The following is a 25,404-nucleotide window of genomic DNA, read 5'->3' on the forward strand; positions in this document are numbered from 1 at the left end:
ACACACCTTACTAGTTTAAATCCTCCTGAGCAGCTCGAGCAAATTTCCCTGCCTGTATATAAGTCCCCTTCTAATCTGTCCTTGTTGCACAAAGATCGGGGAACTTGTGGATAGTTTAGAAGGTTGTTAAAGGATAGAACAGGATGTAGATCTGTTGCAGATATGGGTGGAGAAATGGCAGATGGAATTTAATCAGGGCAAATGTGAAGCGTTGCACTTTGAGAGATAATGTGTTAAGGGAAAGTATATGGACATCTACAAACATGGTGGTCTACACCTGAACCAGTAGGGTACCAATCTCCTGTGGGGGGGGTGGGGGGAGGGGAGGAATTTGCTAATGCTCTTTGGGCAGACTTAAACTATTTCATCAGGGGGATAGGAACCTAAATTGCAGTTCCAGTGTACAGGAGATCGAGAGTAGTGAGGACATAAATAAAGTTTCAAGGTCGCAAGAGTGTACCAGCAGGCAGCAAAATGGTTTGAAGTGTGTCTATTTGAAAGGCCAGGAGCATCCGGAATAAGATGAGTGAACTTTCAGCATGATTAGTACCTGGGACTTTGATTTTTGGCCATTTCGGAGACATTGACAGACCAGGGACAGGAATGGTTATTACAGGTTCTGGAGTTTAGATGTTTCAGTAAGAACAGGGTAGGTGGTAAAAGAGGGAGAGGTGTAGCAAAGTTAGTTAAGGACAGTATTATGGTGGCAGAGAGGACATTTGATGACAACACGTCTACTGAAGTAGTGTGGGTTGAGGTTAGAAACAGGAAAGGAGAGGTCACCCTGTTGGGGATTTGCTGCAGGCCTCTGAATAGTTACAGTGATGTAGAGGAAAAGGTTGCAAAGATGATTTTGGATAGGAGCGAAAGCAACAGGGGTAGTTGTTCTGAGTGACTTTAACTTTCCAAATATTGGCTGGAAATGGTGTAGTTTGAGTACTTCAGATGGGTCAGTTTTTGTCCAATGTGTGCAGAAGTACACAGTATTTAGATAGGCCAACAAGAGGTGAAGCCACATTGGATTTGGTAACTAGGTAATGAACCAGGCCAGGTGTTAGATTTGGAGGTAGGTGAGCACTTTGGTGATAGTGATCACAATTCGGTTCCGTTTACTTTAGCAATGGAAAGAGATAGGTATGTACTACAAGGCGAGCATTATAGCTGGGGAAAAAGCAATTATGATGTGATTAGACAAGATTTAGGATGCATAGGGTGGGGAGGAAAGCTGCAGGGTTTGGGCACAGCTGAAATGTGGAGCTTGTTCAAGGAACAGCTACTATGTGTCCTTGATAGGTATGCACCTGTTAGGCAGGAAGGCAGTGGTCGAGTGATGGAGCAGTGGCATGCTTGCCTTTATTGATCAGAGCATTGAGTACAAGAGTCAGGAAGTGATGTTGCAGCTTTAAAATCTTTGGTTAAAGAACATAGAACATTACAGCACTTTGGCTCTTGATGTTGCGACGACCGGTAATACTAATCTGAAGCCCATCTAACTTACACTATTCCATTATTATCCATATGTTTATCCAATGACCATTTAAATGCCCTAAACGTTGGCAGGTCTACTGCTGTTGCATGCAGTGCATCTCCACCCTTACTACTCTCTAAGTAATGACCTACCACTGACATCTGTCTTATATCTATCACCTATGTGGACCACGATTTGGGTCCACTTCCCTCCCACTTTAGGATCCTGAAAACATGATGTGAGACCTCATGGACCCTTGCACCTGGGAGGAAACACATCAACAGCGACTCTCTCTTGTTCCCACAGAACCTCCTGTCTGTCCCTCTCACTATGGACTCCCCAATGACAATTGGTCTACTCCTCTCCCCCCTTCCCTTCTGAGCAACAATGACAGACTCTGTGCCAGAGACCAGTATCCCATAGCTTACCCCGGTAAGTGACCCCCAACAGTATCCAAAACAGCAGACTTGTTATTGGAGGGAATGGCCACAGGGGATCCCTGCACTATCTGCTTGTTCCCTTTCCACCTGCCTTTTTCATGTACCTGAGGTGTGACTACCTCCCTGTTACTCCTTTTAATTATCCCCTCAGCCTCCAACACGATCCAAAGTTCATCCTGCTCCAGCTCCAGTTCCCTAACCCGGTTTTGGAGGAGCTGAGTTGGGTACACTTCCCGCGGATGAAGTCAGTGGGGACACTAGTGGTGACCCTTACCTCCCACATCTACAGGAGTAGTATTCAGCTGCCCTTACATCCATTCCCACTGTTCTGAATTCCCAAAGAGACTATTGAAAAAAAACTAGTAACCTTGCCAATCCTGCTCACAGAACCTTTTGTTTTGGTTAGAGGATGAGGATGGGTGGGACACGCTGACTAAGTAGTGGCTCAGATGAAGCAACCGCCCAGATATATTACCTCACTTACTCAGCCGTCCCATGTCTCATGCTGCTCAGCGAACACTCCACCTATACACAAGGTGAGTTTTTAAAGGATTGACGTACCTTCCCGGCGCAGCCCCCAGGTCTTTGCTCTCATGCTTCCGCTGTTGCTGAAAATGGACGCAGCTGGCTCTCAAGGTAAGTCCTTTTAGAGGGAAGTTTGCCTTCCTGGCAGTCCCCTGACTCTTCATCTCACTGCTCCCGCTGCTGCTGCAAAATGGTTATGCTGCACTTAGACTAGTATGTTCAATTCTAGTTGCCACATGATAGGAAGGATGTGGAGGCTTTGGAGATGGTACAGAGGAGGTATACCAGATTGATGCCTGGAATAGAGGGTATGAGGTATAAGGACAGGCTGGACAAATTGAAGTTGTTTTCTCTGGAGTGGTGGAGGCTGAGGGGAGACCTAATCGAAGTTTATAAAATTATGAGATGCATGGGTAGGATTGACAATCAGAATCTTTTTCCCAGATTTGAAATGTCTAATTACTAGAGGGCATGCATTTAAGGTCAGAGGGTGAAAGTTCAAAGGAGATGTGCAGGACATGTTTTTTACAGAGAATGGCAGGTGATAGAACTTGCTGCCAGTGGTAGTAGTGTAGACAGATACAATAGGTGCATTTACGGGGCTTTTAGATAGGCACATGAATAAGCGAGAAATGGAGGGATATGGACGATGAGTAGGCAGAAGGGAAGACTTTAATCTGGCATCATGTTTGGCACAACATTGTGGGCCAAAGTGCCTGTTTCTGTGCTGTACAGTTCTATGTTTCCCATGTTTCTATGTTGATCATGAAGTGCGGAAATAACATCTTCACCAGGATAAGGAACTGAGAGGGTATGAGCTATTATCACATATACCTAGGAAGATACAGTGACACATGTTCTATTACCACAATCCAGTGCCATTTTGAGGACCAAATGAATAAAAAGTACTTAAATAGAGTTCATCTTCATCAGCTAGGGTCCAAAACGCAACTCTAGTGTTAAATGCAAGGTCTCTGCAAGGTCCCTGCTCCGGGCTTACTGCAGCCAGGAATCTCTGCTCCGTTGAAGCTGACTGCCCATCACCAACTCCAGGAGTTCACGTATCAGGCCTACGATGCCAGGAGTCCCCGTTCTGGTCACTGTCACACTGCTTCAACCTCCCCGTGATGTCAGGAAGATGAAGTAAAGAAGGAGACAAAATGGAGAGAGAAAACAAAGAATGTGGCCTGTCTAGAGCAGATGGGCCTCCTGTGCCAGTGCCATAATCTTCAATAGTTGGGCTCACTCTGAGACCTCAGCTTCCTGCCTGTCAGTAGATCTGATGATACTAGACCAAATTTAAACTGGTCCAGTGTAAAGTTAAATATAAAATTTAAATTTTATAATTATTCTGTGTGTGATTTAACTGTTCTGATACCACATTTGACCTTTCCACTAACTTGTGGGTACTGCAGTGAGCTTGTGGCATTCTTAAGTCCAGAACTTGATTTGAGTGACAAATTGTGGCGTGTTCGAAATGACCAGAGCAGAATGTCCTGTATTGTGAAAGACTCAAATAACTGCTCATTAATTATCATATGCTACTTCATAACCTCAGTCCATTAAGAAACTTACTTGATGATGGTGATGTCAGCCTTCCATCAAGTGCAAACAAACAAAGAGCAAACCGGGGCAGCACGGTGGCTCAATGGTTAGCACTGCTGCCTCACAGCACTAGGGTCCCAGGTTCGATTCCAACTTTGGGCGACTATCTGTGTGGAGTTTGCACATTCTCCCCGTGTCTGCATGGTTTTCCTCCGGGCGCTCCGGTTTCCTCCCACTGTCCAAAGATGTGCAGGTCAGGTGAATTGGCTATGCCAAATTGCCTGTAGTGTTAGGTGCATTAGTCAGAGGGAAATCGGTCTGGGTGGGTTACTCTCCGGAGGGTCTGTGTGGACTGGTTGGGCCGAAGGGCCTGTTTCCACACTGTAGGGAATCTAATCTATAAAAATCTATATCCATGTTCTGGGATGGAATTTGATGGAGTTCGAGATTCTCTTTGTTCTGGATTTTGGATGGCACATTTCTGACAACTCCTTAGAGACCCCAGGCCATGATTGATGATTGATCAGCGGTCCTGCACTTGGTAATTCCCAAGTATCCTTAGTGCAGCTTCCCATAATGTCCGCTGAAAATCCTGATGATTCATCATTCATCACATCAACAATGGTTACATGATTCTTGTGTTTGAAAATGTTTCATAGCCATACCTACTGGACCTTTGATGTGGCATACTCTTGGTACATTATTGGCAGATTGCAAAACATACATATTGAATGTGACTAAGCCTATTTTTCTGGCCAGTGTGCACAGTGGACTGGCCAGAAAATGAAGTCTACACTGCAACTGTTCAGGCTATCAGCCATCACTCTGGAGAATATATCTAAAGTTTCTTCTGCACTAGAGACTCATTTGCATGTGAATGAGGAAGTGAAGTTGAAATCTTAGTACTCTTCGAAGCATTCTTGCAATTTCCTTCTCATGCAGTAGAGAAATTAAAAGTCTGTGATAATTACCCAGTTTCAGATCAAAGACATGAAAATCTCTCATTAGGCCTTGTGAGAGAGAGCAAAGAGAGTTCTCTTCTCAATCACAACAAAAGGTGTTTCTGCATCAGATAATGCTCATGATATATAATAGACTGGTTTGCGACACTCATCTGACTACTCCTGGAAACATATTGCTTCAAAGATTCTCAAGTTTGCTGGCACTTTCACAGATTCCTCTTACCCAGTTTGGGAATTCTTTTGCCATATATTCCTGTAAGTAGGTGGGATATTGTATTTTTCTCAGAAAGGCTTTGGGAATGTCCTTGAAGTGTATTCTAATCATGATGAATTTTGAAATCGAGAACTTGATTTGGAAGTCTTGTGTCAACCTTATTGATAATGTGATGCACTCAGTGCAATTAATTGACAGTAACTAGTGTCTCAATCCTGCAGATGTTGAACTGTCAGAGGACACTGATATTGGAATTTTATCTTGCCCTTGAAATCGAAAGATTTTGCTGAGGCATCCCTGATTAAGTTTCTCTGAAGTTGACATGCGTGGGTGGAGGTCCGAGAGGAATATCATGTTGGGTGTATGTGGAAGTCCAAGCAATCTACCCATCCACCTCTTCAGAGTATTACTTAAATGGAGAATGATGGCAAAAGGCTAATCTGCAGAAGTATCGAGATTTTCCAGTACCTGAATCAAAAAAAGTTACTATGCAGGTACAGCTCATAATTAGGAAAGGTATTGGAACGCTGTTAGATCTCATATTTTCAGTGAGAGTCCGAGTCGTCGGGTGAGGAATCAGGTGACCTTTATTGCAATTTACACATCAGTTACAGCATAGCAAAAGATATACATAAAGCTTCAAGATGTCTTAACTTATACAGTTTAAACTTAGAGCGCCATCCTCTAAGTTCTTAGGCTCGGCAAAAAACTGCCAGCCGATTCATCATGTGCAATAATCTTTGAAGAACCTAGATTAACTTTGGAGTTTGGGAATTTAGCGATACCTTAGTCTTCTGAGGATCCACCATAATGCAACTAGGTTGGGTAACTTTCTGTGAAATATTTCTGAGGCAGATGCAATTCCAAATAGTAATTTATTAAAACAGTTGGGGAAGAACAGGGAGATGATGGCCTAGATAATATTCTGGGCACAGCAGGTCAGACAGCATCCGAGGAGCAGGAGAACTGACATTTTTGGCATAAGCCTTTCACCAGGAATGTTGATTTTCCTGTTCCTCGGATGCTGCCTGACCTGCTGTGCTTTTCCAGCATTGCACTCTCGACTCTGATCTCCAGCATCTGAAGTCCTCGCTTCCTCCTGATATTCTGGGCACCCAAGTTCAAATCACACCAGGCAGATGATGGAATTTGGAATCAATAAAAAATAGTCTGGAATTAAGGGTCTACTGATGACCACAAAACTATTGCCATTTATTGGAGAAAAGACTTTCTTGTTCACTAATGTCCTGTAGGAAAGGAAATTGCTGTTCTTACTGGGTCTGGTCTACATGTGACTCCAGACCTACAGTGATGTGGTTGACTCTCAACTGCTCTCTGGGCAATTAGGGACAGCCAATGAATGCTGGCCTAGCCAGTGATGCCCATAATCCTATAAATGAATTAAAAAAAAAACAAAATTAAGTAGTAAATGTTCATCAATCACCAATTGCACTAATTGTGAAACCAGTTAGTTTAGGCAAAACTATTCTTGGGCAGTTTAACGAGACATTGGATACATTTCCGTCGCGACCGCATTCTAGACGTGTGCAAGGTCAATGCAAATTGGAATAATATTGTTCTTCTTTGGTATGTAGACCACGGCTGAAAATTACACTTTTGGTTTCATGACCTGAACTGGACTCCATTCATGTTCCCTGTATAAGTTGGTTTACAATATGTTTCATTAAGGGATGCAATAGTTTCCTATGTGCATAAAAAGGTGAACATTTTTTCCTCAGGTAATATTCTCTTTGTTTTTTAACTTTTCTAACCTTTTAAACAAATTGGGATAAAGATTGAAGTCAACACCCACCCTTCTATTCAGGAAAGAAATTTCTTGTCTGTAAAGTTTTTAAATATATTTTAGTATTTCCTGTCCATATGTTGGAGAGTGACATAACATTGTGTAATTACCTCAGATCCTGTCGTTTAACGTCTGCTGGCTACAGCAGTACTTTGTCAACTAAAGCTCAGTATCTGATAATACTATGAAATTTGATCCCATGTCTAACTTGATGTTTGTAATATTTCCAATGACATAAACGTCTGCATGCCTTTAAGTTCATCTTCTGTTGGAGACTATTCAACTTCATTTATTTCATTGTGTGTAGTTCTTTGGAACTTTGCTTTGGCTGTGTCCTGCTTTGGCATTTTTCTAAAAGTGTTCTTCAGTGAAAGCATTTAGTTTTTAAACCTGGACATTGTTCGCATCTGTGAGGGGTCTTTGTTCCACAGAGTTAGCAAGAATTATAGTTTCCAATGTCTGCCAATCCACTGCATTGCCTTTGTGATTTTATTCCTTGCCTGTGCCACATTTTATCTTTTCCTCTTAGAATTGCTTCTTAGGATTTGCTTCTGGAACTCTGCTTCACTCACCATCTGAATAGTTTTGTATTCTGTAATAAATCTAACACAATCATCATGGGGTGACACGGTGGCTCAATGGTTAGCACTACTGCCTCACAGCGCCAGTGATACAGGCATAATTCCATCCTCGGGCGACTGTCTGTGTGGAGTTTGCACACTCGCCCTGTGTCTGTGCGAGTTTTCTCTGGGTGCTCTGGTTTCCTCCCACAATCTAAAGATGTGCATGTTAGGTGAATTGGCCATGCTAAATTGCCCATAGCATCCAGGAATATGTAGGTTAGGTGCTTGGGTCGGTGACTCTTCAGAGGGTCGGTGTGGACCCTGTTGGGCTGAATGGCCTGTTTCCACACTGTCGGGATTCTATGATTCTATCAGGTAAACAATAACAATCCAATCTTTTATGGACTCTGATTTTAAGTCACTGTAGTCATAACTCTTCACAATCCTGTAGAGATTATGAATGAAATATCTATAAATTCATATTGCACTCTTGTTTTGAATCTTGCCCTTCAAAGAATTTTTATTGTTCTGAGCTTGAAATTATTGTCAAAAGCTTGCAGCATCTCATTGAATTTTCCTGATGTTTTATTTATCCGCTGATAAGTAATATCATCAGCACCTCTATTTCCAATTTGGTACAGAAAGGTTCAGCTTCTGCCTTACTATCCAGGTATATGATATGCCTCAAGATTTGTTTCTAATATTAAGACTTCTGCCAATACTACTCCTGATGCCGTAGGTTCCAAATGTGATCATGTATTTTATCGTCTTTGAAGGTTTTTATGCTGCAGTAATCAAGGTTTTTGTATGTTTAACTGCTGCATTAGAGAATCTTTTTATGCATTATGGCTATAATGGCTGTTTTCTCCAAGGGACCCAGCCAAAAGGAAGATTTTTCTGTGCTTTGGAGATTCACTAAGACTCCTGTTGCATTCTCCTTGTCTCCCAAATATATTTGTGTTAGACCAGAATCAAGTATTACCTTAAATTGCCAATGCTTATTTGCTTTAAATGGCTCTGAGAGTGATTTTCTTGTCTCTCTGTTTCTGGAATATTAGGTTGCCTCTTGTAACCCTGAGTTTAATTTTCTCAGTCTTGCTTCATTGTATTTGCAATTGGAGGTGTAATGTGTTCATTTTCAATCTGAATTACTGTGCCATTCAAGATTTTACCCTTTTGTACAAGGGTTGATTTTATTGATTTTGACTTGTGCAATCCTCAGTGTTTTATCAGCTTGCTGGCTGAACACAGACTGCTCCCACAGACCATTGACTATTTCGTAATGCACTTTTTCCTCTCTCTTGGAGATTACACAATTCTTTTGTCCCTATACGGCTTTTATCAGGTCTAAAATCCTTTCTGAGACGTTATCTGAAGTACTCTTTTGTATTCAGTGTTGCTACATGGTCTGTGGAATTTGCTGTAATCAGCAATCAGCAGTAACTGTTTATCTTGAATAACAGCAGAAAGTGATGAAGAAACTCAGCAATTCTGGCTGATCTGTAGGGGGAGAAACAGAGTTAACATTTATGTCTGATCAAACCCAAAATGGATGAGGATAGCAACCTTTCTGGTGTAACAAAAGTGTCTTGTTCACTGATAAGGTGGAAGTTATTGCATTACTGAAACTATTTACAGATTACTTGAATATGGCCTAATTACCACAGAAACTGTTATAGAGTCATAGAGATGTACAGCACGGAAACAGACACTTCGGTCCAACTTGTCCATGCCGACCAAATATTCCAACCCAATCTAGTCCCACTGCCAACACCTGTCCCATATCCCTCCAAACCCTTCCTATTCATATACCTACCCAGATGCCTTTTAAATGTACTAGTCTCCACGCTATCGCAGCTCATTCCATACATGTACCACCATCTGCATGAAAAAGCTGTCCCTTTGGTCTCTTTTATATCTTTCCCCTCTCATCCTAAACCTATGCCCTCTAGTTCTGGACTCACCCACCCCAGCGAAAAGACCTTGTCTATTTATCCTATCCATGCCCCTCATGATTTTATAAACCTCTATAAACCTCAGCCTCCAAAGCTCCAGGGAAAACAGCCCTAGCCTAATCAGCCTCTCTCTATAGCTCAAATCCTCCAACGCTGGTAACATCCTTGTAAATCTTTTCTGAACACTTTCAAGTTTCACAACATCTTTCCGATAGGAAGGAGACCAGAATTGCACGCAATATTCCAACAGTGGCCTAACCAATGTTCTGTACAGCCACAACATGACCTCCCAACTCCTACACTCAATACTCTGACCATTAAAGGAAAGCATACCAAATACCTTCTTCTCTATCCTATCTACCTGCAACTCCACTTTCAATGAGCTATGAAGCTGCACTCCAAGGTCTCTTTGTTCAGTAATGCTCCCTAAGACCTTACCATTAAATGTACAGGTCCTGCTAAAATTTGTTTCCCAAAATGCAGCACATTGCATTTATCTAAATTAAACTCCATCTGCCACTTCTCACCCCATTGGCTCATCTGATCAAGATCTTGTTGTAATTTGAGGTAACCTTCTTCGCTGTCCACTACACCTCCAATTTTGGCGTCATCAGCAAACTTACTAACTGTACCTCTTATGCTCACATCCAAATCATTTATATAAATGATGAAAAGTAGTGGACCCAGCACCGATCCTTGTGGCACTCCACTGGTCACAGGCCTCCAGTCTGAAAAAAAACCCTCCACCACCACCCTCTATCTTCTACCTTTGAGCCAGTTCTGTATCCAAATGGCTAGTCCTTCCTGTATTCCATGAGATCTAACCTCGCAAACCAGTCTCCCACGGGGAACCTTGTTGAACACCTGACTGAAGTCCATATAAATCACATCTACCGCTCTGCCCTCATCAATCCTCTTTGTTACTTCTTCGAACAACTCAATCAAGTTTGTGAGACACGACTTCCCACGCTCAAAGCCATGTTGACTATCCCTAATCAATCCTTGCCTTTCCAAATAAATGTACATCCTGTCTGTCAGGATTCCCTCCAACAACTTGCCCACTACTGATGTCAGGCTCATTGATCTACAGTTCTCTGGCTTGTCCTTACCACCTTTTTTTTAGATTAGATTAGATTACATTACAATGTGGAAACAGGCCCTTCGGCCCAACAAGTCCACACCGACCCGCCGAAGCGCAACCCACCCACACCCCTACATTTACCCATTACCTAACACTACGGGCAATTTAGCATGGCCAGTTCACCTGACCTGCACATCTTTGGATTTGTGGGAGGAAACCGGAGCACCCAGAGGAAACCCAAGCAGACACAGGGAGAATGTGCAAACTCCACACAGTTAGTCGCCTGAGGCGGAAATTGAACCCGGGTCTCAGGCGCTGTGAGGCAGCAGTGCTAACCACTGTGCCACCGTGCCGCCCATCAGTGGCACCACATTAGCCAATCTCCAATCTTCCGGCACCTCACCTGTGACTATCGATGATCCAAATATCTCAGCAACAGGCCCAGTAATCACTTCTCTAGCTTCCCAAAGAGTTCTAGGGTACACCTGATTAGGTCCTGAGGTGTTATCCACTTTTATGCGTTTCAAGACATCCAGCACTTCCTCCTCTGTAATATGAACATTTTTCAAGATGTCATCATCTATTTCCCTACATTCTATATCTTCCAAGTCCTTTTCCACAGTAAATACTGTTTAGTATCTCCCCAGTCTCTAGCTTCAGATCCCTCTTATTCCAGTTTTGGCTTGGTTAGACTCTGAGCAAGTCCCCATGATATAATCGCGGCTCTCAGAAAAGTATTAATCCTCCCAGATCCTTTCAAACAACATAGGACACTGACTTGATCTGCAGCAACAAATATCATTATGTGAGAAAATCTACCCTGAAAAGAATAAAAAAGACATGGGTATTACAAATGAAAAATGAAGGGAAGAAAATGCAATGGTGTTTGTATCCCTGAGATCTAGTATTTTTTACCTCTGTTTCTTTCGTAAGCAATGAAAAGGTGAGCCAGGAATATGTTATCTATGGAGCTCATTTACCCAACCACTCAAATTAAGTCGTCCAGTAGTTTAGCTACGAGTTACATGTGACTAATTGGAAAATTCTGGCATGTAAGTTGTATTGATTGCTGTATAAAAATTAAATAATATACAGTGCACAGTTTACATATGGTTTCGCTACTTTATTAGTGGCGATGCACATTTACTTAAATGTTTATGGGTAAAACTACAAGACGGGAATTGTGTTTTGATTGTGACCAGTACTTTATTTCCTTTTTTTTGTGATAGATATTTATTATGATATACACATATAATCTACATTTATCTGTATTGCAAAGCATTTTCTAACAGGATCCATATAAAAGGCTCAAGCCCAGCATTTTAGCCAGATGTGTGGTGAATCAGTGATTTCTGCTGGACAAGATCATTATTTTATATCCATGACTAGTTTCAATCTGCAATGATCTCTGCCTCTACTGCCCTAAGTACTGTTTTTCATTCTTAGCTTATCATAAACAACCCTGATCAATTTTAGTCTGGTGAATGTTATCTCAAGGCCCTGATAGTCACTCACAGTCAACTTACCATATATAAAGAAAAATAAGTCCTCTTTTCTAATGAGCCTTGTTACAGGAAGCATTTTTTAATTTGATTTCCGGCATAGCTTACCATAAACAACCATGATCTGCTTTAGTATATCATCTGTTCTGTTTATTCACTTTGTCTCCGACTCTATGGTCAAATATATTTATCCATACTCAGTCATTTTCTCACAAACAACATAAGAAACGTTAATGATTATTCAGGCCTATTTTCATGGGTTTAAGTTTACTGTCAATATTTTTCATGAGCAAAAAGCCTTGCAGAACCTGTCTCCCCAGAGTCAATTTGCTGTGTTTCATAACCTCGTGGATTAGTAGGTCAATTGTGAGATTGTCATGGGTCCTATGCACTCTCTGTGAGAATGTTGGGTTTTCACCAGTCTACAGTGACAATATATGGACCCTGAATATATGAGTTCATGTGCTTTTGTGTGCAGAATTATACTTTTAATTTCCCTTTAATTTTTTTAAAAATATGATTTTGTTTGTTAGAGAACACTCCAGTGAGCACCATTAGTTGAATTTAGTACCTGAATAATACTGAATATAAGTCATTAAAGGCAACACATTTCCCAGCTGAGACTCCAGGAACTGATTTTGTTTTTTTAACAAAAGTAATAAATATTGCTCTATTACACCTTCTGCATGATCTAATGATTTTTCTACATCCACTAAATAAACAATCATAATTTGCCTGTCACGAAATAAAAGTAAACCTTGGTGTGAAAAATTAACCTATGGTACAACACAGATGATAGCTGATCACGTACAGCACGTGATATTTGATTCCGTGGCCACAAGCCAACTTAATGTCAAATATGAAACTGGCAGCTGTAAGCGATGCAACCCATTTTGCACAACTAACCAAAGCAACTGTCTACCCACTTCTCTTTATTTCCTTTTATGTCAAATATTCCACAACTATCAAATATTTAGTTTATTTCTTTATTTGTTTTAACTAGTCAAATTTTGGGGTTATTAAATTGAACAGTTATAACTATATAACTGGCATCAGTTGAATTTCTATTTTTTTTAAAATAGGTTGGATTTATCCGAAGAGTACCCTCCTGAATTGTGAATTAGTCCAGACTATTCCTTATTTAAATGAAGTATTTTAAAACTGACAATGAAATCAAGTACTCTGAAAACAAATCTCTTTCATATTCTGCTGATCGTATCATGGAGGTTCCTGACTGTGCCATCACGGAAGCATAGCAGAAAGTGAGGACTGCAGATGCTGGAAATCAGAGTTGAGAATGTGGTGCTGGAAAAGCACAGCAGGTTAGGCAGCATCCGAGGAACAGGAGAACTGATGTTTCAGGCATAAGCCCTTCATCAGTAATGGCTTCATCAGGAATCGTAATGTCAATTCTCCTGCTCCAACATAGAAGCATGTCCGACACAAAATTTCTCAAACATTTTGTATAGCATGGCCTTTTGTGCAGTTGCATTGTTAGGTTATTCTGTTATTTTGCTTCAATAGCATGCAGGACTGATTAGCTGTTTTAGAATATAGAGCAAACTTTGATCAAATGAGAGATCCAATATATGGAAGATCTAGTAAATGTACCTGTAACTCCCTGTCTAGCACTTTGGATTTTATGTGAGAACTCAATATACATGCACATTAGTTTTCTATACTGAATGGAAATTAAAAGAGAGTTTATAAGTAAAGGATGTTTGCTTGATGTTCTTGAATTGATACTCATATTGTCAGTGTCCAGAGTGTGGTGCTGGAAACGCACAGCAGGTCAGGCAGCATCCGAGAAGCAGTACAATCAACGTTTTGGGCAAAAGCCCTTCATCAGGAAGCTCAGGTCTGGGAATCAATCGGTCTTCTGCCCAGTTTTCACTTTTCAAACAGGATGGACTTTGTATTTTTTAGGTTAAGGCACAACTTCCAAGTAGCAGCAGAACTGCTGAAACAGGTTGGCTTGGTTTAACAAAACAGAAGATTGAAAACTCATTCACACTTATAATTATGTCCAAGACATGATCTCTTGGCCTTAGCAAAGTGTCCCAGGCAGTGCTACCAAGGAAAGTTAAAATCGAAGTGAGAGGACAAGTTATTGCAGATGATCTTCACTCATCTTTGTCCTTGAATTCTGTTTTATTTGGAGATGAAGGTATTTGAAAATGGAGAAGTGGGGGGTGGGGGCGGGGTTGGTGGAGAAAGGACAGTTTATTTATTACGTTTTACACATGTGAAAGCTTTACAGTATTTGTCATTTCATAAGACCCACCCTCTTCCATGAAAGGATACGGTGGTAAGATTGGACACCAGGCCTACTCATAGTGACGAGAAAAGCAATAACATGGAATTTATCTTCCTTTTATCTGTTGACAGTTGAAGGACAGTGGCTGCACTGGGGTCCATGGAACAGATGTTCAGTAACATGTTCAAATGGAACTCAACAGAGAACTCGCAAATGCATCTCGACCCATGGTTGGACAGAGTGTAAAGGTCATCAGGCTGAGGCCCGGGATTGCTTCAACCAAGAGTGCTCAAGTAATTTCCTTCATTCTTAAGTCAATTAACTTATCACACTAAATTTGATACTTAATATCAGTCATTGACTATAACACAACTACTTAAACTGTATAAAATAGTCTCTCCAATTCTTAGTGATTAACAACAACTTATATACTGTGAGGGTCTCTGCATCTGTACACAATAGTGCTGTCTTTTACTGTAAGGTTCTATGACTCGGACAATTTTTGTTTTACAGTACAGTTGCTTATGGGTCCCGTCCAAGTGAGAAATGTCTTGCTCTGAAGCTGCGTGATTGACAATGGGCTCTGATTTTAATAACATATGCCTCAGATATTTCATTTAATTAAGCAATAATACAATTTCTGAATAATATTGTTGGATGTAGCATTCATCACATTAGAACTGTACAAAGTTAAAAATCACACAACACCAGGTTATAGTCCAACAGGTTTATTTGGAAGCACTAGTTTTCGAAGCACTGCTCCTTCCTCAGATGGTTTGGAGTATAAGATCGTAAGACACAAAGTTTATAGTAAAAGTTTACAGTGTGATGTAACTGAAATTATATATTGAAAAGGACCTGGATTGTTTGTAAGTCACGTATCTTTTAGAATTAACATGTTGGTTTCAGTTCTTTCATATTTAAATTGCAGAACATCTTTAAAAGTTACATTCTTAAGTGAACTTTAACAATTGGTGTCATGGTGGCCCAGATAATACATTTAAGATATGAGCTGCCCTGTGTGAGACTGTCTGTGACGTGATGGTCAGACTGATTCTCATCTAAAAACCAAATTTACTGAATTCCCCAGATAATGCATTTAAGGTGTGAGCCAGCTGTGTGAGTCTATCTGTGCCACGATGGTCAGACTGATTCTAATCTAAAAAACAGATTCACACAGGGCAGCTTGCACCTCAAATGCATTATCTGGGGGATTCTGTAAATTTGTTTTTTTAGATTAGGATCAGTCTGACCATTGTGGTACAGACAGTCTCACACAGGGCAGCTCACACCTTAAAATGCATTATCTGGGCCGACATGACACCAATTATTAAAGTTCACTTGAGAATGTAACTTTTAAAAATGCTCTGCAATTTACATATGAAAGAACTGAAACCAACATGTTCATTCTAAAACATGAGAGACTTAACAAACAATCCAGGTATTTTTCAATACAGAATTTCAGTTACATCACACTATAAACTTTAGCTGTAAATTTTGTATCTTACGATCTTATACTCCAAACCACCTAATGAAGGAGCAGTGCTCCAAAAGCTAGCGCTTACAAATAAATCTGTTGGACAATAATCTGGTGTTGTGTGATTTTTAACTTTGTACACTCCAGTCCAAAACCGGCATCTCCAAATCATTAGAACTGTAAGCAGCAAAATGAATTATAACCATGAATAAAACAACAATATAACCAAAAATATCATTACAATAGGAGAACACTAACACCAAGCAACATTCATCAACCAATCCAATTTTGTTCTCACAATTTATGGCAATCTATATGTAATGAAGGCATATGACATGTTTGCCTTTATTAGTTGAGATATTGAGTAAAAGAGGGAAAAAGTGAGGACTGCAGATGTTGGAGATCAGAGTCGAGAGTATGTTGCTGAAAAAGCACAGCATGTCAAGCAGCATCCGAGGAGCAGGGGAATTGATGATTCAGATATAAGCCCTTCATCAGGAAGTACAAAAGTCAAGATGTCATGTTGCAGTTTTTATAAGACTTTGGTTATGCCACACTTCGTGTTCAATTCTGGTTGCCACATATTGGGAAGGATGTGGAGGCCTTGGAGAGGGTGCAAAAGAGGTTTACCAGGATGCTGCCTGGAATAGAGACTATGAGCTATAAGAAGAGACTAGAAAAACTCGGGTTGTTTTTTCTGGAGCAATGGAGACGGAGGGAAGACTTGATATAAATCAATAAAATTATGAGATGCATAGATAAGGTTGACAACAGAAACTTTTTCCAAGAGTTAAAATACTAGAGGACATGCATTTAAGGTGAGAGAGGAAGGTTCAAAGGAGATGTTGGGGCAAGTTTTGTTTTACACAGAGAGTAGCAGGTGTCTCGAACGTGATACCAGGGGTGGTGGTGGATGCAGATACAATAGAGGCATTTAAGGGGCTTTTAGATAAGCACTTGAATAAGCAAGGAATGGGGTGTTATGGATAAAGGGCAGGCAGAAAGGATTAGTTTAATTTGGTGTCATGTTCGGTACAACATCATGGGCTGTACTGTTCTATTTTTAAGTGTCATAAAACCCCATAACTCATTTCTATTAGTTGCTATATCGTGACACTTAAAGCCTGAAAATGCCTTCATTTTGAGCTGCTCTCATCGCTGTTGATGGAACCACCTGAAGTTGTCCTAGAACCATAGTGATTTCTTATTGTGGGTTTTATGGTTTGTAAAAACCTGCATTGGTTACATTGAGCCAAAGAATGAAAAATGAAGTAGACTTTTCAACTAAACTGGTATTAATCAAAGTATAATGTCAAACATCTGAACAACATACAATGTAAATATCATCAATGGAGAAGGTGTTCTGTATGCACAATTTAAAGATTGTATAACAAATAGAGAGAATGCTTTCCAGTATGTCTTGCATGCTTTTAACATCTTAAATGTGGCTCAATATATTAATTTCTTCACTATGTTTTATTAGCAATTTGTAAACATTTTGTAAACATTGTTTTCCTGTTACATTATACAATGCCAAGGATCAATCGTGAGTGCAACCAATACAACAAGCAGCCCCAGGAGGATGACAGCTGTTGATCGTGCAGTGAGTCGGGTTAGGAGTATTTGGAAGAAAGGGTTTACAAACATGCGGGAAGGGCTCTTTGGAGGTTGGGGTTGGTGGGTTTAGAAGTATTGATAGGTAGGAAGAAAAGGGGGAATTGTTGCCTTCTGAGTAGGTGGCCCTATTGTCAAAGGGCATCCTCTAAAGTTAGTAGCCCCCTTTCCTTTCTGCTATTTCATAAACTTTGATAAAGGAATCAGACTGCCAATTCCCACCCACATGCTCCACCAACTGCATTATGACATGGGAAGGGTAATATTGGGTAAATTGAGCTTTTACAAGCTCAGTTAACAAATTAACAACAATGGAGACATTATTGAGGAGGGGCAGGACTGACAACACTCCTGGGTAAAGAATCTTCAGGCAAGACAAATAAGGTTAAAAGAGGAAGTTGTTTTGCATTATTAGTCGGAAAGTCGGTTACTGAAGTGAAAAGGGAAGATATCTTTAAAGGATCTTCAAATGAGGCTTTAGGAGCCGAGTTTAGGAGATTGAAAAGGGATGTACCTTATTGTTGGGGTACTATTGGGAGTACCTTAGAGATGCCTAAACAGTCAGCAGTCAGTAGTCTAGCAGATAATGTAGATAAGGGCTGAAGGGCCTGTTTCCACACTGTGGGGAATCTAATCTAATCTAATCTAAAAATAATTCATTGCGGTATGTAAAAACCATAACATCTAGTCATGAATTGGATAAATCAAGAACTGACTGATGGACAATGTTCCATAGACATCCCCAGTGTCAATGTTGGGGCATCAGTTTTTGCTTACAGAAAACAAGGAGAAAGCATTTGTGACCATCTTCAGTCAGAAGTAACAAAGAGAAGATCAACTTATACGTCAATAAGCAGTTTGCCTTGGGAGTCCTCAAATTGACTCTGGATCTTATGAAGTCTCATGGCACCAGGTCATATTATGGACTAAGACATTTCTGACTGGTTATCACCTACCAACCTTGTTGTGGTTCTGTTCGCCGAGCTGGGAATTTGTGTTGCAGACGTTTTGTCCCCTGTCTAGGTGACATCCTCAGTCCTTGGGAGCCTCCTGTGAAGCGCTTCTGTGATGTTTCCTCCGGCATTTATAGTGATTTGTATCTGCCGCTTCCGGTTGTCAGTTCCAGCTGTCCGCTGCAGTGGCCGGTATATTGGGTCCAGGTCGATGTGCTTATTGATTGAATCTGTGGATGAGTGCCATGCTTCTAGGAATTCCCTGGCTGTTCTCTGTTTGACTTGTCCTGTAAGAGTAGTGTTGTCCCAGTCGAACTCATGTTGCTTGTCATCTGAGTGTGTGGCTACTAAGGATAGCTGGTACAACAGCTAAGGATAGCTCAGACAACAACTCACCAAGACGAAGGACCCGATACCCAGCATGAGCAAAACCAATGTGTACAAAATCCCATGCAAGGACTGCACAAAACACTACATAGGACAAACAGGAAGACAGCGAACGATCCGCATCCATGAACACCAACTAGCCACTAAAAGACATGACCAGCTATCCTTAGTAGCCACACACTCAGATGACAAGCAACATGAATTCGACTGGGACAACACTACTATTATAGGACAAGGCTGAAACTTTATTGCTGAAGAAGGGCATGTGCCCGAAACGTCGAATCTTCTGTTCCCTAGATGCTGCCTGACCTGCTGTGCTGTTCCAGCAATAAAGTTTCAGCTTTGATCTCCAGCGTCTGCAGACCTCACTTTCTCCTATTATAGGACAAGCCAAACAGAGAACATCCAGGGAATCCTTAGAGGCATGGCACTCATCCACAGATTCAATCAATAAGCACATCGACCTGGACCCAATATACCGACCACTGCAGCGGACAGCTGGAACTGACAACCGGATGCAGCAGATACAAATCACTATAAATGCTGGAGGAAACATCACAGAAGCGCTTCACAGGAGGCTCCCAAGCACTGAGGATGTCACCTAGACAGGGGACGAAACGTCTGCAACACAAATTCCCAGCTCGGCGAACAGAACCACAACAACGAGCACCCGAGCTACAAATCTTCTCCCAAACTTTGAACACCTACCAATCTTTCTCAGCCTCCTGAGATCTCCCACCATCACAAATACTGATCATAAACCAATGCAGTTCTCTCCATGATAATAAGATTTTTAAAAATTCATTCATAGGATGTAGGTGTCACTGGCTAGGCCAGCATTTATTGCCAATTCCTAGTTGCTGTTGAGAAGGTGGTGATGAGCTGCCTTCTTGAGTGATGCAGTACATTTAGTGTAGGTGCTCCCACAGCTTACATGATGGGAGTTTCAGGCTTTGACACAGCTATACTATGGAAATGGTGATATATTTCCAAGTCAGGGTAGTGAGTGGCTTAGAGGGAAATTGCTACTGGTATTATTCCTGTGTATCTGCTATCCTTGTCCTTTTAGATGGTAGTGATCGAATGTTTGAAAGGTGCATGTAAGGAGCCTTGGTAAATTTCTTCAGTGCATTTCGTAGATGGTACACACCGCCACTGCTGTGCATCAGTAGGGCAGCATGATGGCTCAGTGGTTAGCAGTGCTGCCTCACAGCACCAGGCACCTAAGTTCGATTCCAGGCTTGGGTAACTGTCTATGTGGAGTTTGTACATTCTCTGTGTCTGCATGAATTTCCACCGGGTGCTGTAGTTTCCTCTCTCAGTCCAAAGATGTGCAGGTGAGGTGGATTGGCCATGCAAAGTTTCCCCATAGTGTCCAGGATGTGTAGGCTAGGTGGATTAGCTGTGGTAAAATGTAGGGTTCCGGGATAGGGTAGGGGACTGAGGATGAGTGGGATGCTCTTCGATAGCTGGATAGCCTCTTTCCACACCATAGAAATTCTATGATCATTGATAGAGAACACGAACATTTGAGGATGTAATGCCAACCAAATAGGGTTCTTTGTCCTGATGGTGTCAAGCTTCCTGCTTGTGATGGGAGTTGCACTCATCTAGAAAAACGTGGGAACTATTCTAACACACTTCTGACTTGCGCCTTGCAGCTGGTGGACAGGCTTTTGGGATTCAAAAGATGAGTTACTCACTGCAAGATTCCTAGACTATGGCCTGCTCTTAATGCCTCTCCCTTTATATGGTCAGACTGATTATGTTTTTGGTCATTGAGATCTCACAGGATGTTAATATTGAAGGATTCAAAAATGGTAAATGTAATTGATTATCAGGGGCCATAATTAGATTGTCACTTGTAGGAGATGGTCATTTCTTAGCCCCTGGATGGATATTGTCCAGGTCTTCTGCATTTGAAGACAGACTGCTTCTACATCTGTGGAGTTGCAAATGTTCTGGTAACATTGCAGTTACCAGAACATCCCCACTGTTATCCTTATAATGGAATATCTAAAGGTGGTTGGGTTTAGTACAGAACCCTGTAAAAAACACACACACAACATAGGGAAGCAGCCCTGGAGCATCGCACAGGCAACAAGTCCTGGCACTTAACCTTGGAGTAGCTGAGTGCCAGTACAGAACAAATGGGGATTGCTGGTGGACTGGGGTCAGACGCAGGCAGTCACACCACATGTGGGGGTCTTATGCTGAGCTGTTACACCGAACTGGCTATTTGAAATTTCCTACTTTACAGTAATGTCAACCCTTTAATGATGTCCTAGTTTAACTTATTTTTCAACTCTGTAGGTAATGCAACTATTTTTATTTGTCTGCTATATCCAAGAATTGTACCTAGGTACTTGTACCTAAGATATCACCATAAGATGGAGTACATGTGACAATAAAAGGATATTGTATTGCACTGAACAAAAGAGAGAGAAACACAATTGGACAGACAAAGGAGTGGTTAAAGGGCAGTTTAAGGGAATAAATAGCTACTAATGGGAGCTATAGTAGCTGACAATGGATTGTGTGTGTAGGAGCCCATGTAATGACAAGACCAGTGTTTGGGCGTGGTAAAAAGCGGGGGAAAGATGCCAAAGCCCTAAAGTTGTTGAAATCGATATTAAGAAGGCTGTAGAGTTCCTAAGCAGAAAACAAAATGCTGTTCTTCCAGCTTGCGCTGAGCTTTGCTGGAGCTTTGCAGCAAGCCTGAGATAGATGTTGGCCAGGGTACGTGTATTGAGGTGGCATGTAACTGGATGCTCGGGATTTTTTTGCGGACAACGTCAATGATGTTCCCTAAACATTCAGTCAGGGCCTGGAAGAAGTCGTACTTTTTCTATTTTGCTCAAACTCATGTGCTTGTAGCCGTTTTAGTGTCTCCTCCAGATTCCTCAGGTACATTTCCTCTGAGGAGCCGGTGATCTAGGTATCATTGAGGTAATATTTTGCCTCTTTAGTCCACGTGGGTTTTGGACAATAGACGTTTGAAATAAGAGACCAGTGTGATCCTAATAGGAACCTTTTAAATCAAAACAAGCCCTGATGATCCAGATATCTGTTCCTCATGGACATGGTGGCAGCAACTTGATCAAAACTTCATCATTAGTGACATGATGCGTCTGGTTCATTCCTCCTGGCAGAAGTGCGGTGGTTTCAGCAGCCAGTCATTCGTTGTGGCTATGGCAGCGATGTGGCAGTTTCAGCAACTATAGCGCAATGGCTTGAGCTACGGCTTCAGTGTTGGCGATTGGTGGATCCGGTCTGTTCCTCCTGGCTACGCCAGCAATGCAGTGGCTCCATTGTTGGCTTCGGCAGCGGTGTCCCATAGCCACTTCAGAAATCCAGGAGCCGTGGATGGAATAAAAGATTAACTTTGTCTTAATTATTTATTTTTATAATTTCTGTAATTATAATGATGCTGGATTATGGTGACTTATACACATCTCACTGTGTATTTCCATAAATATAGGTGGTAATCAATTACTAAAAAAACTCAAAATTTATGTGTCTCACCCTGGATGCTAGGATGTTCAACTTAAATTGCTCATCAGAGATTTTTCATTCACTAGCAGCATCCATGTCTTGTTGCCCACAGCATGAATCTTCTTCTTTGAATTTAACTGACTCTTCTTTGGCAGGGTTTTTTTTTCGGTGTGCTCTGTTTCCTCCAGCAGGTATACTTGCTTACAGTTCTTACACTGGACCTTCCTGCTCCAGTAGTCAGTCAGTGTCCAGATCTGTCATATCTTTGGCACTTTTGCTACTCCAATCGATATCTTTTGTCTGGCTGCAGTTTTATGTACTGAGGCCTGAGCCCCTATAGACACCACAATGTCCAGAATGGTTTTAAAATTTAGATTTTTCTCCAGTAGTGTTCAATACAGTGGCTACACACAAATTTGTCCATTAAGCTTCACCTAAAACATTCCCAAAGTCAGTGCTCAGTGAGGAATTATGGTGAATTGAGCCACCAAGGGTAATGTAAGGAAAACATTTTCAAACAGCAAATAATTAGGATGTGGAATGGACTGTCTGGAAATGTGGTGGAAGAAGGTTCAATTGAGGCATTCAAGAGGCCATCAGATGATTATTTGGATAGAAATGGTGTTCATGGAAATGGGGAAAACTTAGGAGATTGGCACTCGGAATTAAAACTTGTGTAGGCAGTTGAACCAAATGGCCTCCTTCTACACCATAATAATTCTGTGATCCTTTTCCAGTTGATTCCCCCAGTGAAATCTGAACCCCAGGGCAATTAGTAGGCAATTTGGGATATAATGGTCCTCTAAATATCAACTAACTATATGTTTTGCTTTCCAGTTTGTCTGGCTGGACAAGATTTTGTAGTTCAATAAAGGCTTCACTGCCCGTAGTGTTGAGGAACATAGGTATTACCAATTCAACTGCAGTTCTATTTGCCATATTATAACAACTGAGTCTTTCAATGTCGGCTCACCAGCCTTCTGTTCCTCCTTCACAGGGTCTGAGGGTGCCACATTGGCCTGCCATTTTTAAAAAAAATTTGCACAACCAGGTTTTATATTCAAAACCTTCTTAAATTTGATATTATGGTATTAAGTTTGCCCCCTAAGATGAATTGCAACAGCTTTTTCATTTCTAATTCGAATAGGGGATTCCTTTTCCTTTCCTTGACTTCATGCTTGAGACCTCTCACTTGATTTGATTTGATTGGTTATTGTCACATGTACCTAGATACAGTGAAAAGTTCTGTTTTGCAAGTAATACAGGCAGTGCAGAACAGACCAAAGAAAACAATTTTATAGCTGCAGAGAAGGTGCACAAAGAGCGAGATCAACATTAAATTTAAAATTTGAGAGGTCCATTAAAACGTCTAATAACAGCTGGGAAGAAGATATCCTTGCATTTGTTGATAAGTTGTATCTTGAGCTTTTGTATCTTGTGCCCGAAGGAAGAGGTTGGAAGAGATTGTAACCGGGGTGGGAGGAGTATTTGATTATATTGGCTGCCTTACCATGACAACGAGGAGTATAGATGGAGAAAATGGATGGAAATTTTGCTTGCACGATGGCCTGGGTTGTGTTCTTTCTGGACATACCAAAATTTCCTTAGCCTGAGGTAGTGGAGATGTTGTGATTTCCTGACCTTAGCATGTTGGACCAGGATAGATTGTTGGTGACTACCACTCCTAGGAACTTGCCACTCTTGACCATCTCTGCCTGAGCACTAATGGCATAGACATTGACATGCCCTCCACCATGCTTCTTGAAAGTAATGACCAGCCCTTTCCTTTTACTCCTGTTGAAAGAGAGATTGTTACCTTTACACCATGCACTCTGTTGCTTTCCTGTTTTCAGTCATATCATTGTTTGAGATCTGGCTGACAACGGTGGTATCATCTGCGAACTTATAGATTGAGTTAGGATGAAATTTAGCCACATAGTCATGAGTATATAGGGAGTATAGTAAGGGGTTGAGTACACAGTCTTGTGGGGTGCTGGTTTTGAGGATTATTGTGAGGAGTGTTGTTGCCTATTCTCACTGATTGCAGAATGTGGGTCAGGAAGTCAAGGATCCAATACCAGAGGGTGGAGCAGAAACCTAGGTCTCGAGAGTTTGGAGATTAGTTTAGTTGGCATTATGGTGTTGAAGATGGAGCTGTAGTCAATAAGTAGGAACTTGACGTAGATATATTTGTTATCGCTTTGTTTCAAGGATGAGTATAAGGCCAGAGAGATGGTGTCTGCTGCAGAGCTTTGTGACGGTAGGTGAATTGCAAAAGAACAAAGAAGGCTGGGAGGCTCGAGTTGATGTGAGCCAAGACTAGGCTTTTGCAACACTCCATAATTTCGGAGGTCAGAGCCACCAGGCATGCTGCATGAAATGATAGAGGTCTTCTTGAAGCAGTTGGGGTCTTCAAATTGTAAGGAGGAGAGGTTAAGACGTCAGCAAATACTCTCACCAGTTAGTACAAGGAGGATGTGTGTGCAAGACGGGGAACTTCATCTAGGCCAGTTGCTATCCATGGGTTTTCTATCAAAAAAGCCAATTTGATGTCTGCAGCAGTGGCTGAGGGAACAGGTGTATGATGAGGTGTGTTGGCTGGGCCTCACAGGTTGCTTCACATTTAAGGGCTTGAATTGTTCAGGTTTCTTTGTGTTCAGATGCAAGAAATCTGCCATTCTCCCCTTCTCTTTTATTGGGTCCAAAATTGGGTGCAGTTCCTCTTCTGTATATCACAAGCTGTACCATAAATCCAGTTTCTTTCAAAGGGCCTTCTTTCTTCTCATTTGTTATCCTAGCTACCTCCATGGCTGTCTCTTCCCAGTGGATAATGTGGTGAAAAAAATGGCACTGTACTGGGTATTATGTACCTCAAGGTTTGTATAAGGATTTGTAGCTTGGGTACCTGTTGCAATTGCTGTGGGTATGTTCGCTGAGCTGGGAATTTGGTTTGTGCACATTTTGTCCCCTTTCTAGGTGACATCTTCAGTGCTGTGGAGCTTCCTGTGAAGCGCCGCTGTACTGCATCGGTTGGAATTGATTTGGTTTTGTTCCCGCTGCTTCCAGTTGCCGGTTCCGGTTGTTCATTGCAGTGGTTGGTATATTGGGTCTCAGCTTATTGATGGAGTCTGTGGATGAGTGCCAAGCTTCAAGGAATTCTCT

At 41.4% G+C, this 25,404-nt stretch overlaps 1 protein-coding gene across 7 annotated transcripts in view; it reads left to right on the forward strand.

Annotated features, from left to right (window-relative positions):
• The window catches only part of LOC122563754 (adhesion G protein-coupled receptor B2-like), a 776,300-nt gene that overhangs the window by 333,552 nt on the left and 417,344 nt on the right, over positions 1–25,404 (forward strand). For all 7 annotated transcript variants that reach the window (XM_043717945.1, XM_043717942.1, XM_043717944.1 and 4 more), the window contains one exon: positions 14,448–14,609. In XM_043717945.1, coding sequence (XP_043573880.1) covers positions 14,448–14,609 — 162 coding nt within the window. The remainder of the gene's footprint in view (positions 1–14,447; positions 14,610–25,404) is intronic.

Source organism: Chiloscyllium plagiosum, chromosome 27 (assembly GCF_004010195.1).
Source record: "Chiloscyllium plagiosum isolate BGI_BamShark_2017 chromosome 27, ASM401019v2, whole genome shotgun sequence".
Lineage (NCBI taxonomy): Eukaryota > Metazoa > Chordata > Chondrichthyes > Orectolobiformes > Hemiscylliidae > Chiloscyllium > Chiloscyllium plagiosum.